Here is a 17,501-nt window from a genome sequence, read left to right as displayed (position 1 = left end):
GACACGAGCGCTGTCTTATTGCATGCACAGCGTATGTACTGCAGAGCGTGGTTTCAGCATGTCACTAATGTGCGAGTAGGCAACGTTTTTTGGGGGGAGTTAAAAGTACTTTCCTGACAGCTTAACATATTGGTTAACACAAGTTAAACTCTGCATTCAGACACTAACACTGTTGAGCGGGGGGTGTTTCATTGGTTTAATAGAGGGTTGTGAGGGCGATCGACCAGCATGCAACAGCAAAGTGGAACAGCGAGCTGTTGTCTTTGTGTATGTGTGTGATGAGCTAAATCCCAAGCCACTGTTTGAAAAATAGCTGCAGGTGGCAGCTCTGAAATCCCTCGCTGTGTGGGCTCTTTACATTGTGAGTAGAAACCTCTAAGGAAACTGATGAAACACTTTCTTTTATTTCTCACACAGTCCAACGCGCAGGGCACCGTGCCCTACCTGGGTATCTTCCTCACAGACCTCACCATGCTGGACACGGCAGTCAAAGACAGGCTGGATGTAAGTTGATTTCATCTGTGTCACGTCCCCTGGACTTTTTATTTTACAATTCTTGAGCTGACATAACAGATTCTGTCACTCCTTTGCAGAACGGCTACATCAACTTTGACAAAAGGAGAAGAGTAAGTGCTGCAATACACATCAGTTTGAGAGAAAAAAGGTTCAAAGTTGAATACGTGATCTGTTTTAATGCTTATGATAAGAGACATTCTGCATTTGGTTAAGCTGATGCCCTGATACTAAGCAGTTTTGAACAGAGTAAGCTCCACTTTTTGCAGCATTAACATAAGCTGCTAGTGTAAGTAAGAAAAGAGTGTGTAAGAGGGAGCAGTAACATAATATCTGAGGGAGGAAATGATTAAGTGTAGGGTGCTGAGAGGTGCTTCTGATACAGATGAAAAAAACTGGCACAGTAATAAGAGAACAGCTAACACGGGTGGGGTTTTTTTTGTTGTGAAACTTTGTGGTGATATGGCTCTTTGTTAACAGGAATTTGAGGTTTTAGCTCAAATCCGGCTCCTGCAATCATCCTGCAAAAACTGTGTTTTCACTGCTGACGAGGCCTTCGTGCAGTGGTATAACAGCGTGCCTACTCTGAGGGAAGAGGAAAGGTGTGTATGCATTTGGTTACAGTCGAGACAACCAAAAACTGCCTTGAATGAATTCATTATTTTAAAGACAGCTGCTGTAGCACGTGTTGATGGATGAAGAATGATAAAGTTATCCTTAATTTTTCAGTTATAGGCTGTCCAATGAAATCGAAGCACCTGGCGACCCGAGCCCTCGCGGTCATGCCCCAGCTGTCGTTATCACACAGTGTCCAGAGTAAGCTAAGCAGAGCTCACTGACTCATTCATAAACATACACATAACACTAAATATAAGTATATATATGCAATACCACATATACAGTTTAGGATATAGAATTTTAATGGGAAGCGGATTTTGGCTTCTCAACTCGTCAGTTGGTGACCACTGCAGTAAAGAAGCTTTAAAAAATATTTCTCACTACATTGGCAACAAACCAGAGCCCTGGATTGGTTACAGATATTTTTTAGGTTTTATGATACTTTTTGTAATTATCCACTTTTACCACTGGAGGGCAGGATTTCAGCCATTAAAGAAGTGCTCATGTTAAATTTTTGATATTTCTTTTTAGTCCTGCCTTCATTTCCTCAAGAAGATTTATGTTTTATCAGACCGTCATTCTAAATAATAATTTAATGACTAATCTGGTTAAATTAATGTTGCATGAACTCACTCCACCATCTTGTGGAATAAGCTGGTACTAAATAAAAGTACAGACCTATTTCAACTTAAGCTAATATCTCTTTGGACCTAAGGTCACGGTGGTTGTTTCTTCGTAGGTTTAAGTTTTTTAATAATTTTCATAGAAACAAATTTGAGCCTTTAAGCCTGTGCTGCTTAAAATTTAGATTTTAACTGTTTAACTAAAGTTTAACTTTAGTGTAAAAACTTTATTGCAAATTTGTAACAAATAAACCAGTTTCCCTGACAAGTTTCTCAGATTGTTGTGTTGTGTGTTTTCATGCATTTCCAGTCTAAGCACCTCCCGAACCAGCCTGGCTGGTGACAGTGACAGCTTCTTTGACTTTCACTCACCCGTCAATAACCTGCTTTCAAAGCTCACAAAGGTAAGTCACTCAACAACAGTCATCAGTCAGGTTTCTGTTTATATTATGTCATTTCACAGTAGGCAGGCTGGACTGTTTTGCATGTTTAAATATACAGATTCGTTTCCGATTCCACTCAGTCATTATCATTTTCATGATTACTGTTCCACTGCAGCATATGAGATCTCCGTCGGTGTCCTGTCTGGATGTTGACACGTCCCCTCCTACCAATGAATCCAACCCTGCCACGCTGACTCCAACCACTCCTACAAAATCACACCGTCGATCAGCCTCCTGTGGCAACAATCCCCCTGGTAACATCCAAGGGTCAGGGGCAGACATGCGGATCATCAGGATACGGATGGACCTGGAGGATGGAAACCTGTATCGGAGTATACTGGTACGAATCCAAACCATTTGTCTCTAATTAAAATCAGTAGAATCAGCACAGAAGCCTTTGTCATTAATTTATCAGTGACAATTTGCACTTACAGCTTCTCCTCCTATCTGCAAGGACCCCATAATCATAGTAATCAGAGTCAGATCCTCAGGATACAACGGACCCAGGTTATTATTAGTGCAAATCAGGCTGTCCTGTTTTCACTGTTATTGTCCTTTGTCGCCTCAGGTTACGAGCAATGACAAGACTCCCACTGTGATCAGCTCTGCCTTAGAAAAGCACAATCAAGACCCCAAACAGGCATCCAGATATGAGCTGATACAGCTTCTGCCTGAAGGAAAAGGTAAAAAAAAACGAATCGATTCGACAGACACAATGTTTAAAAAAGTCATCATTACTAATATGACCAGTTTTGTCAAAGTGGTTTCTCTTTTCAGAGGAGACAAAGACTTCATTTTGAATTTTTTTCTTTTGACTAACCCATCAGTGCCACAGTTAAATTATTATTATTATTTTTTTAATTTTAGTCTAGTTTGACACATGTACAAAGTCATTACCTTTGTCAGGAGGTTATTAACTTTTGAGGGAGTTTCATCTGATATTTGTAAGGTTGGGCATTTTGATTATGCAGATCTTTGTAAAGCAAGTGCTTTTTGCACATATTGGGACAGACAGTATGAGAAATATGTGCAATCAAATAATTATTTAAAATCATTATGAAAATCCAATTAATAATGTAGGAACTTGAAGAGAATATAAACCTGAATGTTTGAACTGCCAGTGCAAAGCTGAGCTTCCTCCTTTGTCCATTAACTAGGACAGTTACAATCAGCTGCTTTGATGATCTTAGAACAGCTAGACAGACATCAAAATCTATATTTTAATCTTTAATCTATATTACACATGTGTAATACTTTCTGTACAACCTGGAACCTCAATTAAATTTGGATCCTTGAGGATCATTTTCTTACTGGACCACATTCAGCATTTTTGAGATTTCCCCCCCTTCTCTCTCTTTTCACTTGTGCGTCTGCAATGACCACGAGATGTCCTTCAGTGTGTCAAAATGGCAACCGTTTAATTTTAATTTCATTTCTGGACAGAGGACAAAGGAAGTCTGCTGAATATTCTCCCTCAGACAGCTGGTGATATCATAACAGTCAGCCTGGGCAGTCCTGCAAAATTTACAGCCACAGGCATTCAAATGTAAAAATAAAAAGCAACACCCCAGAAGCATGATTCTGATCGTGCTTGTGATGCTTCACTGCAAACTCCTATGTGGTCTCTGGACTGTTGCCAGAGACAGGATGTACTTCATGATTGCACTTTTTATCATTAATATCTGTTATTAGAGTAGCACATTTTGCTCTTGAGCGGTTTGCAGTTAAAAAAAGACTGAAAACTAAGAGAAAATACAATTTACTACAAGTTCTACAAGTCAAATCCATTAAACACTGCAAATGAATCTCATTAGAGCGCAGCAGCCTTCACATGTCATGTATTTATTCCTTTCTCTTCTCTTAAAACAGAACTGGTCATCCCTGCTACAGGAAATGTCTTTTACGCCATGACGTCATCTAGTGTTGATTTCCTGCTAAGAAGGAAAGACGGGAACTCCCCGTTTGGCTCGCATCCGATCAGCACAGAGACGAGCGCCACTTTTCCTCGAATCAAGGCCAAGGGAAGGAGACTGGTCAGGAATCTTTTTTGACATCAGATTTTTGTCTGCTTTGTCTACCGAGGTGGAGTTCTCTGATGGTCTCCCAATGTGAATGCAGAGTGAGCTCTCACGGACAGTAAATGTGGCCTTCTCTGTCCAACACAAAACCTACACATGCCTTTCTCCTGTGCTCCTGCCAAGCTCACCAAAACACCAAGAAGAACTCTGCTTGTGTTTCAGTCAACATCTCCTTGCAGGAAGGTGTGGCAGATATTTCAGAACTCCAGCTGCTGTGTTCAACAGAGCTATTTGCACTTTTCCATGCACGCTAATTTACATCCCGAGGACGAGCAGTGAAAGCCTTTAAGTGTACCTTTGGTACTGGTTCTCAAGTCCCTGTCAGGTAGCACTTGATGCTTTTTATCATTACAACTCACAGAAAGAAAGAGTTGCTTTAATTGCTACAAAACACCAAGAAATCCCTTGTTGTCTTGTGCCTCATCTGTGACTGACATTTCCGAATGTAAAAAAGATGTGATTGGTTGGAATGCGCTTCTGTGATTACCCAAGATGCTGTTGAAGGACTTGAAGTGTGTTTTTTGGGGGGAAATTAGATTTAATGAGATCTGAATCGGAATCAAGACAGTGCAAGTGCATCATTGTAGCAAAACACTGGAGCTTTTCAAATGAGACATATATGATTTGTATATATTTATATATTTTGTATGTCTGTGTGATCTCAGCATTGTGTGACAGGTCCTCGCGTGACAAGTAACTGTTTCAACAAGGAAAAAATCCTTAAAATAACTGCAAGAAACAGGCTGACATGTCCACAGAGAAGGACAGCTATTTTAGCTTTTACTCATTTCTCCATAAACTTAAAGCAGCAATAATCAGGATTTTAGAATAACACTGAAACTCTGTTGTAAACTGTTGTAATGAACTGCGGTCAGTTTATTATCAGTTCTGAAGCTCTGCTCAGTTTTTAAGGCTCTTTTAGCTCGTTGTTTTGGTTTTACACTCAGAAATACCACCTTGTTGCAGCTGTCACCAACAGATATTACAAAAGCAGCTCTGATTGGTCATCTTTTTTACCTGAATCGAATACTCATGCAATTGTGAACCAACAGGTGAAGTCAGAGAGCCACATAATTTTCTCAGGAGCTGCTGGAGACCAAAGTAAACCTCAAGGAAGGCTGATAAGGACTAATTAAACCAAGTGGACAAAATGTATTTGCAAAGAAATTTTTACAGTGTCACCTCCCTCAGCTGCACGTGAATGTACGCAGCTGTGTTGCTACGTTACAGGGTGATCAAACATCACTCAGCCTCTTAAACCTCGTGGATGAAAACTGATTATTGCAGCTTTGAACTTTAAGCACTTTTAAAACAGCTTTGCTTCAGTTTGTTACTAGAAAGGAACATAAGTAAGAGAAAAACACTGCCATTGCTAAGTTTAAGGTTTTTCAGGTCTGATACTTTCAACAGAGCATAAGCTAAACTTAATTTATGCAGATTTTCCAGTAGCTCAGCAGGAGTCCATCTTCACTGCAGTTTACACAGACCGCAAAGCCTCAGTTCCAGCGTCGTGGCTTCAGTGAACATCTTAACTTCAGTGTATGTCTCTTTGAAACAAATCTTGTGACCTCTGGTCGTCCCGGGTCAGTGCTGGTGAGGCTCCTTTTACCGGCCGAGGCACGAGCACTGAGGGGCCAGGGAGAGGATTGTGGGTATTAAAAAAAAGACGTGCAAGCATGATCCCATGCTACAGATTGTTTTAGTGCCTTTCTCTGCTGGGTGCTCACTTTCTCATGTTTGCATTAGAATGTATACAGTCCACGTGGAGGAACTGCAGACAACTCCAGTGCTGTGTAGTTCCACATCAAAGCTATTTATGCACTACATACAGTATGTCCTATTTTTGTGGTAATAAATTTACTTTTATATGAATTTTAATTGTTTTTGACTGATGTTCAGTACTGAGATGTTTTTCATGCTGCTGAGTATCCCATAAAAAACAATTAAAGTTGTTGCTACTTGTCAAAAACATGGCATTTCTGTTTTTCTTGTGAGGGGTAAACAAAGGAAAGAGGATGCGGATCAGTGACTAAAAATACATATTTTTCTTCGTATCTTTATTCAAATTCAAGACAACCAGTGACAAGACAATCTTCAACCACAGTCAGGGTCAGAATTAATGTATATATGTGGAAAAGTATCAAATCTAAAGCTCATGCTGGAGATGCACACACACTCATACAAGCCTGGTTAATGATTCAAGTGTCTGTAATTTATCATCAGTGACAGATTGTTATTAAGCACAATCATTCCCACATTTGATTAAAAAGAATTAACCAGCAGGTTTGGAATTCTCCCTGAGAATAAACGAGCTAATGTTTAAAAGCAGAAAATGTCAGTGAGTGAAACGGCACTCATCCCGTTCGCACCAGTGTCTCTTCAGTTTCTCTGAAAACAGTACCCAGTGGTTATAAAGATGCTTGAACCACTAAAGTGCCACTTTTGAGGTTTTTGTCTTTTACAAGATGAACATATTACTCATAACTATTCCAGCTCCAGAAAATCTAAAATTATAAAGAGAACAACTCAATAACCCTTGATAACCACATGAAATCATACTTAACAGAGGAACAAGTAAAATGCTCCCATTGAGTGTCTGTGGCTGATGGAAATTTTATATTTTAGCTAAAGTTGGACGAGTCGATCATTTCATTTGAAGTATATGTCTACTTCTCTAGTAGGTGTGAGTGATGACTGGCTTTAATGTGTAATGTCACGACTTCTAGTTACACCTAAATTAGATGCAGATGTTTGGTTTTTTGGTCACTACGAATCAAATCTGAAATAAACAATAACACCTGCACATACTTGAAAGTCATTACTATTTACTGTTAAATAGTAATTATTTGAAGATGAGACTCTATGGACTGATTGAAATATTGCATTGCTGTTTATTGGCATCTTACTGTCATCTACTGATCACTAGATTAGTGTAAAACGTCTGGCAGGAATGTGTTTAAACTAAAAAACTGAAATTGTCTAAATGTTAAAGGCTAAATATTTCACATAGATTTCACTAGATGTGAACAGAAATCTGTAACAAATAAATCCACATAAAACCCTGTTCGCGTTATATTTTTTCACCCTCATGACTCATCATGTCCAAGTTGACACATCTGGCTCCTCCAGACTCTCAGCACTGGACTGTTTTTCCTTGACAGTCCTCACAGTCCAAGGCCGCTGTTCGGTAAGCCTCCCACACCACCGGATCACGATGACACACTGTGCCTCCACCCCGCTTCTCCTCAGCCTCATCTCGATTTATGTCCCCGACACACACCCAGCCTCCACCAGCCCCAGTCTCACTGGGGCTCACCGCCCATTTGGAGTGGTCCTGGCTGGTCTTGAAGGAGAACGTCTGCCCAGGGTTGAGGAGCTTGATGTTCAGGACCTTCCAGTCATCCGAGCAGTCGGAAGAAAGGATGCCCGTGGAGCGAATCCAGAACTGGACCAAGAGGTCTGACTGGAGGGTTGGGGCCACCCACGCATGATACAGATCTGATGAAGGGGACACAAGATGGATGAGGGTGTTTTGTTTTTTTTTTAATTTTTTATTGCAAGTAAACTGTACGAATGCTCTAAAAATATTCAGGGTCACAAAGACAGAAAAGGGTTAGGCTTAGAAAAGACATCATTTCGATTAAGTTGTACCGTTGTCAAAAGAGGCTCCTTTGGCAAAGCTGATGAAGTTTGTCCCACCCTTTGAGGTGAGTGTCACGCTGCGATTGGACACAGGTTTGGCATGTGGAAAGAATTCATATTTCCGATTTCTTTTGCCACAAAGAGCAGCGAGCGAAGGCACCTGGGATGCCAAAGACTCTGGGATGCTGCAGTCATACACATTAGGTTGATTGATCTCCAGCTGTTCTCCTGTGGTGCAAAAGAAATTAGATTTAAAGCAAACCACACCCTATAATAACATCATCCTTTAAGTAAAGCAAATAAAAAGCACTGTACTGGTGACACTGGTTCAAAGCCATTTGACGGACCTGCACTGGAACACTGTGCACAGTAACATATAACTAAGGTATAATCTAACTGTACATACAATTCAGGAATAACTTTAAAGTTTCTTCCTGTTTGATGCCTGACGTAAAGCAAGTTAAAACCATAATCAGATCTCCGTTTATGTCACACCAGACCAATACATACAACTTCAATTCCAACAGAGCTGAGACAGGGCTGTGTTTATTACTGTGTAGCATTCCCTGTTCTTGTAACAAGGTTACAACAAACACCCGGGAACTGAGAAGACCAGTCGCAGCACTTTTTGAGAGACTTCTTCAGAGAACAGTTTTCCACTTTGTTTCAGTCTATTTTAAATGAGCTGTGAGAAAATGGAGGGGCTTCTGGATCTTTGCACTTGTAGATGTCACAATAAAATGTATTCACAGACAATGATTTCTGGCACTGTTGTTAAGCCAGTGCAGTGATATCTATGACAGACTCTTGCCTGATTGTAATGGAGTGCTGCCTGGGGGCCCACAATACTGATTTTGTTGTTCCTTGCGCAAATTTCTACAGATTCTTGGAATCGTTCCATGATATTATGTTTTGTAGATGATGAGCTATCCAAAGTACTTGCAATTTTCCTTTGAGGAACAATATTCTGAAATTGTTCCACAATTTGTAGATGTACTTTTAACAGATTGGCAAACCTCTGCTTCTCTAAGATGCTCGTTTTATACCCCAATAATGTCACTAGCATGTTCCACAAGCTGTTTCTTTTTAGATCCACTTACTTTTCCAGCCTTTTATGGCCCCCATAACAAAATGAGCTAATATTTTCCATGAAACAGTAAAATGTCTAAGTTTAAACACTGAGACATTTTGTTTGTTTTATTTGTGCACACAGAAAATTTCGCAGGAATAAAGATTATTGGGGTAAATTAGAAATTGTGTCACTGCATAGTTTGTTGAGCATCGCAGCTTTCACTTAGTTGTTATTTATACATTATTGCTTATGCTCAGCGCTGTCTGCAGCACATGTAGCAGAGAACCGCCATCATGCAGAGTTAAGCAGGTTGTTATTAAAAATTCTTTTCGTCAGCCTCCGGTTTAAGTATTGCTCTGGCTTTACTTTTAACTGAATTTTAAATTAAAGCAACACAAAAGTAAAACGGAAAATAAAATCTTGCTCGCTCCTTTCAAAATATAAACCAAAGCAGTGCATACTGCAGCACTGAAGAACGTGAAAATTGGAAAAAAAAACTTCAATTCTATTCTCTTTATATACATTCATGCATAAGCGAGGCTGAAAATGTCATTTTTACCCATAAAAGCTACGTAATGGCGATGTCTACCAATTGGTCGACTACTCTGGACTGAAATTCTTTCACAACTATCTGCAGTTTCTATGCATTTCTGGTGAGATATTAATAGCATTCAGAGGATGAGTTCTTCTGAGTTTGGTAATCCTCTGACTTTTCGTCCTGTCACCATGAGGATGACATTTTTGGTTTTAATTAAAACGTCTTGACATTCAAACGACTCTCACGATGAATCCCCTGACACACCTTCATCTGGCACAGGCTGCAGAACAGACTTTTATTTGCCTAATACTCTGGTTTGAGGCCAATTGCCCACATATGCCAGCTGATATTGGCATCCTGGCTTAATGAAGAAAATAAGTTTGTGACAACTGATAAATGACTTAAATACTTAATGTTTTAGCACAAACTGAAACATAAGCAGTGCTTTGAATAAAAAACAAGTAAGTAGCTTAATTAAAGCATTAACAGGAAAATTATTCTGACAACATAATAAAAACATTATAGACAGTAGTATGAAATCTCCATTTCTCCAAATTTATGTGCAAATGAACGCTGCAAGGTGCTTTAAAATAAAAACACGATGAGGCTGTGCTCACCTTCTGCTGTTTAACCCTGCAGACTGAACACTCTGACACTCTCAGCATGTCAGCTAGAGAGACGAGAATCTGATAAAGCAAATCCCTGCTAGAGCGTGAGGGCCAGTATCTCTATGGTTACATACCTCAGTTTAATTACATTACCCCAGGCACTGCCATAGCAACTGTGCCAACTGCTGGGTCTGCCAGGGAACTGCAGAGGCAGCCGGGTGACATGGTGATGACACCTGTTTATGCTGATTATCTCAGTTCAGGCTGTTTTTGTTGTGTCAATACCTGAGTCGATTATTAAGCACCAGACGATACTTGAATCATCTTCTACGGGGAATAATAATAATTGTAGATACTGACACAGATTAGTGATTAAATGTGCTTAAGAAGTTTTCATTATTAGTGTGTAACATATACCGGCATAAATCAGCAGTATTTTTGAGCACCACATGGACATTTACTGTTTAGGTGACCTTAAACAAAAGAGAACACAGAGGGAAATCATTACTAACTGTTGATGGAGGCCCGATTTTTGTCTTTTTCTTTAAATAAACAATAGCAACCATGATCTGTTTAAAAAAAGAGGCAAAATTACAGGATAAAAATTCATCGCAACGCAGAAAAAGAAGTACTGTATGCTCAAACATTCCTGGGGAAGGACTTTCTTAACCTATCTTGTGATGGATGACCCTCGGCCATCCCGGCACTAGATGTCTCCATTTTGTTCTGGTTTGTGCTCTGCTTTGTCCTGTAAGAGCTGACAGGGGAGTAAATGGCAGCATGAGCTATACCTGCGTGTTCACCTATAAAAGCTCCCTTCTTTCCGCAGTCACTCTGTGGTGTGATCTCAGTGTGATCCTTGGATTTCTCTGCCATTCATCCATACATAGTCTACACTACACGACTGACCCGCAGACAAGCATGTCTAAATTTAGCTGTGCTTTTGTAAATCAGTTGTGTCTACCAAGTTACAAGCTCACCTTGTCTCCTGTTCTTTGTCATAGTCCGTTAACTGGATTGTGACAAAGAGAGTATAAAAGTTGTCTTATATGTAAGACTAACAATGAAAATATGCTTTATAGTTTGAAAAAATTGCACGATATTGACTGGTTGCTTTTTACTTTCCTTGTTTTCAGTCCAACAGACAGAGTTCCAGTGAGGATGTTCATATTAATCGTAATCAAATAAGCTCTGTGAGAGAAAAAACGGGAAAAAAACTAGTTCAGACTGCGATAAAGATTCAGTGTCAATCAGGCTTTTTTTTTTTTAATTCTTGACTACCTGGATTTTGTCACTGAGAGGACAGAAGCCCAAACAGCAAGCAAACTAAGTTGTTTTAAAAGAAAGAGGAAGAGAGCTTAACTCATAAGGAGGATAAACTGAGAAATCTCACTAAAGTCAAAGTATGAGACAAATACTGATTATTTTCAACTGTGAATGATGCAAAACTACTTTTGTAGGGTTCAAGAATAAAAGCGGAGCTGGAGATGAATAGAGCAGGTCGTCCTTTATGTGGACAAATATAAAATAGCATTAAACCAAAACACTTTGCATGGTTGTCTTTTTACTTTTTCTTTTTTTTCTTTTGTTAATGGACTGGTATTCGTATAATGCTTTTCTGTTCTAACTGAGCACTCAAAGTCCTTTTTACAAAAAGCCTCTTTCACCAAATCACACACACATTCATATAAGCTATATTTCTATACCTAAGAACTTTGTATAACATTCACACAGTGGATGCATAGGGTGACTTGGGGTGTAGCATCTTGTCCAAGGCTACTTCGACATGTAAGCTGGAATAGCTGGGAAATCAATCCTTCGACCTTCTGATTGGTAGACGGCCCATTCTACCTCCTGAGCCATAGTGGGAGGGAAGGGGGTGACTTAGAGAAGCCAGACTACTGGGACTATAAGAAACTTACAAAAACTTTGCAAATACATATTTTACTCTATTTAACAGCTGCCTCGTAGCTGAGATTACATTAAACCGAAATGGAATCTCTTTTTATCTCTATTTTATTTAGTATATTAGAAATTGGTTGGCAGAACATCCAACAGCTTCTGTGAGCCCCAGTTTGGTCTGCAGGCCTTAAGTTAACATGGTTAAGATGTTTGGCTGATACAGTAAACTACATAAACATGAACTTCTTATTCGTAATCGCTCACAAAATACTACCACAGGCTACAACAGCTTGACTTTTTAACTACCAAGCAAAAATATTACCCTAATAAAGATATGAGATTGAAAAGAAACTCTTCAGTTCCTTGTTAATTAAAGCATATTTAGTCAGACCAACATAACTGCAGACAGGGAACAGAATATGAATCGTCATTAGCTGTCTGGACCTTCTCCTCCCAGCACTCATACTGTGATTGCAATCTAATACCATCATCCATTTAAACATCCTCATTAAGTGTTAACTGCATTTTTATATCAACTCTTTCTTCGCTAAGAGGCCACATGGCATGGCTCCAGTCTTACCGATGGTCTGGAAATGGTCGAGCGGGTATGTAACACAGATGAAGTTTTGCCCATTATTCTCCCCGCTGCTGGGGTAATAATACTCCCCTGCCTGTTGAACAGGAGGAAACTGAGGGGTGCTGTGGACCAACCAGAAACCCTGATTTTTATCCAGCAGCACAACACCTGAGGAGCAGAGATATTAAAATAGTAAGAAAAATACATCAGACGTTTTCCCTGAAGATGGTTAACGTGGACATTCAAGTGAAAACAAAATATATTTATCTATGCTCATTTGTTTTTACGCATCAGAGGAAATGTAAGTAATGCGCATTAATCTGCACTTCTTTTTTAATAAGTAGAATTAGAACATATAAATGATGAAAGAAGAACGTGAGGTTGATAATGAGATGTTTCAACATGTTTTTATTACTATAACAAATCTTTGCCAGACTTTTTTTTTGCCCTTGTTGCAGAGTTTTTAAATCTTCCTAGTATCAAATTTCTAATGAACATACTGTATACTTTTCATGTAAGTAAAAAGAGGAGCTTGAACATGTGATAGGTTGTCTTTATGCTTCTTTTATTTAACGTTGATTTAAAAAATTTTGCTTTTTCCATCCATTCGCTCTTTATCCACGACCAGGTTGTGGACAGGGGCATAATTTCCAGGGGGGTTAGGGGGGTTATGACCCCCCCCCAATAATCAGACCCAACCAATATAACCCCCCCCCCCCCCCCCCCCCCAATAAAATTATGAATTATCTTGCATAAAAAAGCTGTTGATTTTCTTTACTCGTTTCAGGTATTACCAGCAAAATAGTTGCATGTTTAATCATCTGGGAATTTACGCAGATTTATTTATTTATTTAGACGGAGATCTTTACACCCCCACCTCCCAATGTTCAGCACAAAGTTACGCTGATGGTCGTGGACCAGTCTAAGCTTAGATGCCCAGATGTCTCTCTCCCTGACCACGTTATCCAGGGGGACTACCAACATGTTCACAAGCTAATCAAGAGATATAATCTATCTAGCAAGTCTCAGGCCTACCCCAGATTCTCCTCCTCTTAGGACATGCCCGGAACACCTCAACTGGCTCATTTTGGTGTGGAGTAGTGCCCCCTACTAATCTCATTTTTTTCATACTATTCCAAAATTTTGGAAAACAAAGCTCGAAACTTTCTGCAGTCTTGGGACAATCAGAGAGCTCACCTTTCGTGTGACCCCCTCTGCTCTCACTGTTATGAACCCATCTGTCACCAGACGAGTCCTCGTGTGGCTTCTGGTCATTGTAAAGGATGTATGCAATGTCTGTATTCTGTAAAAAAACAAAAACAAAAAGGTTTTTAACTGTAGCTTCATGCATGTGTACTCACCGATCATAGAAAATGTAGAAACAAATGTTTTCACCTCAAAAGAAAACAAACAAACAAATAAATAAAATGGCACACACTGACATCCATCACAGTGATGTTAACCAATACAATTACGCACAGATGGTTGCATCCGGTAATTTTTTATTCAGAATCGTATCCACAAACTCTCTCACATGTTTTGATGAATCTATCAAGTTTTCAATTAGTAAATAACCTTTTCTGCCTCCTAGTTGCACAATCACCGGCCAGAAAGACAGATCACCTGAATGAACAGATGCAGTTTCACTTCTCATTATATGTTTGTTCCTCTGATCTAACAATGTCAACTGGATATAGCAGATGTCTATGAAAAAAATGCTTATTATTGCATATCATGTTGGTGAAACAAGAAGTCTTGTGACTGGGGTCACAAAGAAGAAGCAGGAAAAATTTAAATACCCTAAGCTCAGTGGTTTTCTAGGACTAAAATCTGCACGTAAGCATAACTGCTCTGCATGTAGTTAAAGCAAAGAGTTACTGCAGTTAACAGAAGTCGATGCACCAGCACTGTCTGTCACTTTTGGCTATTGTGATAAACAAAAATGTATTTTAAGTTTTGTGAGTCGTAAGAATTGGAAGTTCAACTCAACTTTATTATACATGGTTTTAGGAGAATATTACATTTTATCTTGTGACAAATCAGTATTTCTAAAACATGACATCATTTTTGGGGTCAAATATAAACTGAAGGTCCACTCATCTTAAAACAGCTGACGTTTTTTTGCCTTTTAGCATTAATTGTGAATATACTAAATGAATTAATAATAAGGAACTTAAAAGAGTATGATAATCACATTTTGAAGAACACTTGCTTTCACTTGGGTGTTTTTCCAAATGAAACTGAGCTTACAGTTTTTAAACTTTGTACTCAGTTCCACATTTGTAGCAGAAAAAAGAAACCTGATGGAAACAAACCTTCCCCTGCGTGTACAGCTGTCCGACCGTCCTGCCCAGGGCGCTCGTGGTGTCATTCACTGTCTCCTTCCCTTTAGTCCATCCTTCACTTCCTTGGTCCAAAAGCAAATACATCTCACCTTGTTCAGGAGACTTACTGCCATGCTCTTTGGGAAGTTTGTATATATAGAACCTAAATCAAACAGAGACACAGACAGAAAGGCTGTACATGTAAGAACTGCTTATATTGGTGCATGTCTGTAAATGCTAAACTGTTATTGAAAATATTGCTTCTGTTTAATCAGAATAATACATCTAGGTTAAAACAAACAAATAAGGAGGACTTTTGTACGTGATTTCTCAGGAATTGTTATCAATGAATTACCAATCAACAGCATCTCCTTGGTCATTGTAGCAACTGATTGGTGAGCTGCTGCCCTCTAACGGCACGTAGAGGATCAGCACGGACAGGGACAGAAGCATCTAAGAACAAGAGACAGAGATATTAATAACTACGGTTAAATATGTGTATATGTGTTAGGAAATTAAATGATGAGTTCACGTTCAAAATATTTGGTTGAAGCTCATTTTTTCTTTTTACCAATAATGACTCCTTCGTTAAGAGTTTCAGTATTCTCAAGTAAAAGTACCAATAAAACAGTGTAAAGTCTTTTTTGTTGGAGTAGAAATATTAAAGTATAAGCAGAAAAATGTCCAGCCACTGAAGGGTTTATTTATTTATTTATTTTTATATTTTTCATACCCATGCATTAGTGGCTATACACTATCATCGGTAAGTTATAACCTCATCTTGTGACTTGTTGGAAAATGAATGAAAAGAAACATTTAGTATTACCGTAAAAACTAAAGCTCCTGACTACAAAAATACTGTATAAAAACAGAAACAATGATTTTAATATGAAAACATTTAACTAATATTTATCTTCAGCTAAATCTAATAATACTTATGGTTTGATCCTATAAATCAAAGCACAAGTCACTCAGTCGCTGGAATCGTTAGCGGTTACAGATAACTGCGATAGAAAAGTGAAAAGTGCAGTATAAGTTTGAGTCAACATACCCTCACGTATGTTCTCAATAAAGTCTTGTTTTATTTTGCTGCACGAAGATCGGCTGTGGCCTCAAGTTTCGTCTTCTTCGAGTACATCCCAGCCTACAAGTGTTTCCTACAGGGACTGGTACGTGCTTGTTTTGATCTCGGCCGAAAGCTCCGGGAGGAGACAATGACGTATGACAAAGACAACGGAGCGATCGCTACCAACGGCAGACATTACATTACAGGGAAATGATCGCACTAAAGAAATAAAATCCAATTAATCCTAAATAGCTCTCACGGTTTAGGCGTGAAGACTGTTTTAAGTGCTCCAAAACTTCGAAACTTATCCTTCTCAAAAAGTCCTAGTTTCATGAAGTCATGTGGTTGATGACGTCAACTGGTAGGCGGTACTACCCTGAAAAGCGGCTATTACAAACACCTTTCATAATATAATATAATATAATATAATATAATAATTAGACTTCTTATAACAGAAGCAGATTGAACTTTCCCCCTACTTTAAAAAGACATTTTCAGTATTTTTCCCCTTGAATATTAGTTTAAAACTTAGTTGCATAACTGTAGTTTGAATCTGTTGGAGCCCAGAAGGACTTCTAAATCACCTGGGTTCCATGAATATTATGGCAAATATATCTTCCTTCCTGTATGGTCTTTGATAAGCAGCCAGTAATCTGTCTAACAACGGGGGAAGGGATACAACATGTTCGGCTCAACCCTATAAACATACACTCATCTTAAAAGTGGAACTTGAATTTGGTAAGATGAACTTCTGTTGTTTCTTCCTGTTTTACTCTTTCACAATTTAGGTGAAAAGTGTGGCTACACACACACACACACACACATATATGTATATGAGTATATATATATATATATGCAGTATTTATGCTTTCTTCTTCAGTTCCCCCTACAACCCTGTCTCATCTTATATAACTCTATACTGTTTAAGGACGTGACACAGCATCCTCTTGTCACCTCTATGCTGCCTTGATCAACGAGGGCTTCCTCAGAAAGCTGTCCTCTGAGCTGAGTGGACTAAACAGTATTGCTCTAAGAGCCCCATTCAAAGTGGCCCTGATTATTGCCTGTAGCACTACAGAAAGTGACCACGGGTTGCAGTGACTACAATGCTCTGTTTTAAAGCAAATACACTGAAGCAGTGTTAACAATTAACTTCACAACTGGTGTTTTTATGTTAACCCTAGTTGACTGATTCTTGTTATTAGAGTTACATGAAATTTTGGGGGACATTTTAAATTGAAAGTAGCCATTACAGCTGGTTAGTGATTATCTGTTAACTTTTTTTTTTTTTGCATAGACTGAAGAAAATGTTACATACATCTAGAACACTGTTCAAAGAGTAACTACTGATTTCCTTTGAGGTTACGTCACATTATTAAAGAGAAATTCAGGAACACTGCGATAACACCTGTTTTCAGACTATGAAGTCTGTAAAAAATTAACAGCTTTATCTTAGCCTCGCCTGTTCCCTAAAAGGCTCATCTATTCATATGTGAG

At 38.9% G+C, this 17,501-nt stretch overlaps 2 protein-coding genes across 5 annotated transcripts in view; one reads left to right on the top strand and one right to left on the bottom strand.

Annotated features, from left to right (window-relative positions):
• Window positions 1-6,242, top strand: part of rgl2 (ral guanine nucleotide dissociation stimulator-like 2) — a 33,697-nt gene extending 27,455 nt beyond the window's left edge. For 3 of the 4 annotated variants that reach the window (XM_086312369.1, XM_086312368.1, XM_086312372.1), the window contains 8 exons: window positions 418-504; window positions 594-626; window positions 994-1,115; window positions 1,243-1,329; window positions 2,065-2,158; window positions 2,313-2,537; window positions 2,766-2,880; window positions 4,067-6,242. In XM_086312369.1, coding sequence (XP_086168495.1) covers window positions 418-504; window positions 594-626; window positions 994-1,115; window positions 1,243-1,329; window positions 2,065-2,158; window positions 2,313-2,537; window positions 2,766-2,880; window positions 4,067-4,248 — 945 coding nt within the window. In that variant the 3' untranslated portion in view covers window positions 4,249-6,242. The remainder of the gene's footprint in view (window positions 1-417; window positions 505-593; window positions 627-993; window positions 1,116-1,242; window positions 1,330-2,064; window positions 2,159-2,312; window positions 2,538-2,765; window positions 2,881-4,066) is intronic. The other variant, XM_086312371.1, reaches the window with a different exon arrangement.
• Window positions 6,243-6,311: 69 nt separating this feature from the next.
• Window positions 6,312-16,336, bottom strand: dnase2 (deoxyribonuclease II, lysosomal). Its single transcript, XM_086312373.1, has 7 exons — window positions 15,990-16,336; window positions 15,294-15,391; window positions 14,930-15,101; window positions 13,812-13,917; window positions 12,618-12,782; window positions 7,927-8,145; window positions 6,312-7,773 (listed from the first exon to the last, which is right to left on the bottom strand). The coding sequence occupies exons 2-7, from the start codon at window positions 15,389-15,391 to the stop codon at window positions 7,409-7,411; spliced, it is 1,125 nt and encodes a 374-aa protein (XP_086168499.1). The 5' UTR covers window positions 15,990-16,336; the 3' UTR covers window positions 6,312-7,408.
• Window positions 16,337-17,501: the final 1,165 nt, after the last annotated feature.

Source organism: Aulonocara sp. 'chitande type north' Nkhata Bay, linkage group LG11 (assembly GCF_057382095.1).
Source record: "Aulonocara sp. 'chitande type north' Nkhata Bay isolate Kocher_YH1m ecotype deep benthic linkage group LG11, A_spYH_male_GT1.1, whole genome shotgun sequence".
Taxonomy (NCBI): Eukaryota; Metazoa; Chordata; class Actinopteri; order Cichliformes; family Cichlidae; genus Aulonocara; species Aulonocara sp. 'chitande type north' Nkhata Bay.
Note: the sequence above shows the minus strand (reverse complement) of the source record. Positions and strands in the feature narration are given on the sequence as shown.

Excerpts from the sequence above, each read along its gene's own strand:
- dnase2 (XM_086312373.1), bottom strand. The coding sequence starts at position 15,391 with ATGCTTCTGTCCCTGTCCGTGCTGATCCTCTACGTGCCGTTAGAGGGC. Across the intron at positions 15,102-15,293 it reads CAAGGAGATGCTGTTGATTG|GTTCTATATATACAAACTTC; the intron begins GTAATTCATTGA and ends TGTTTGATTTAG. Across the intron at positions 7,774-7,926 it reads AGGAGCCTCTTTTGACAACG|ATCTGTATCATGCGTGGGTG; the intron begins GTACAACTTAAT and ends CCCCTTCATCAG.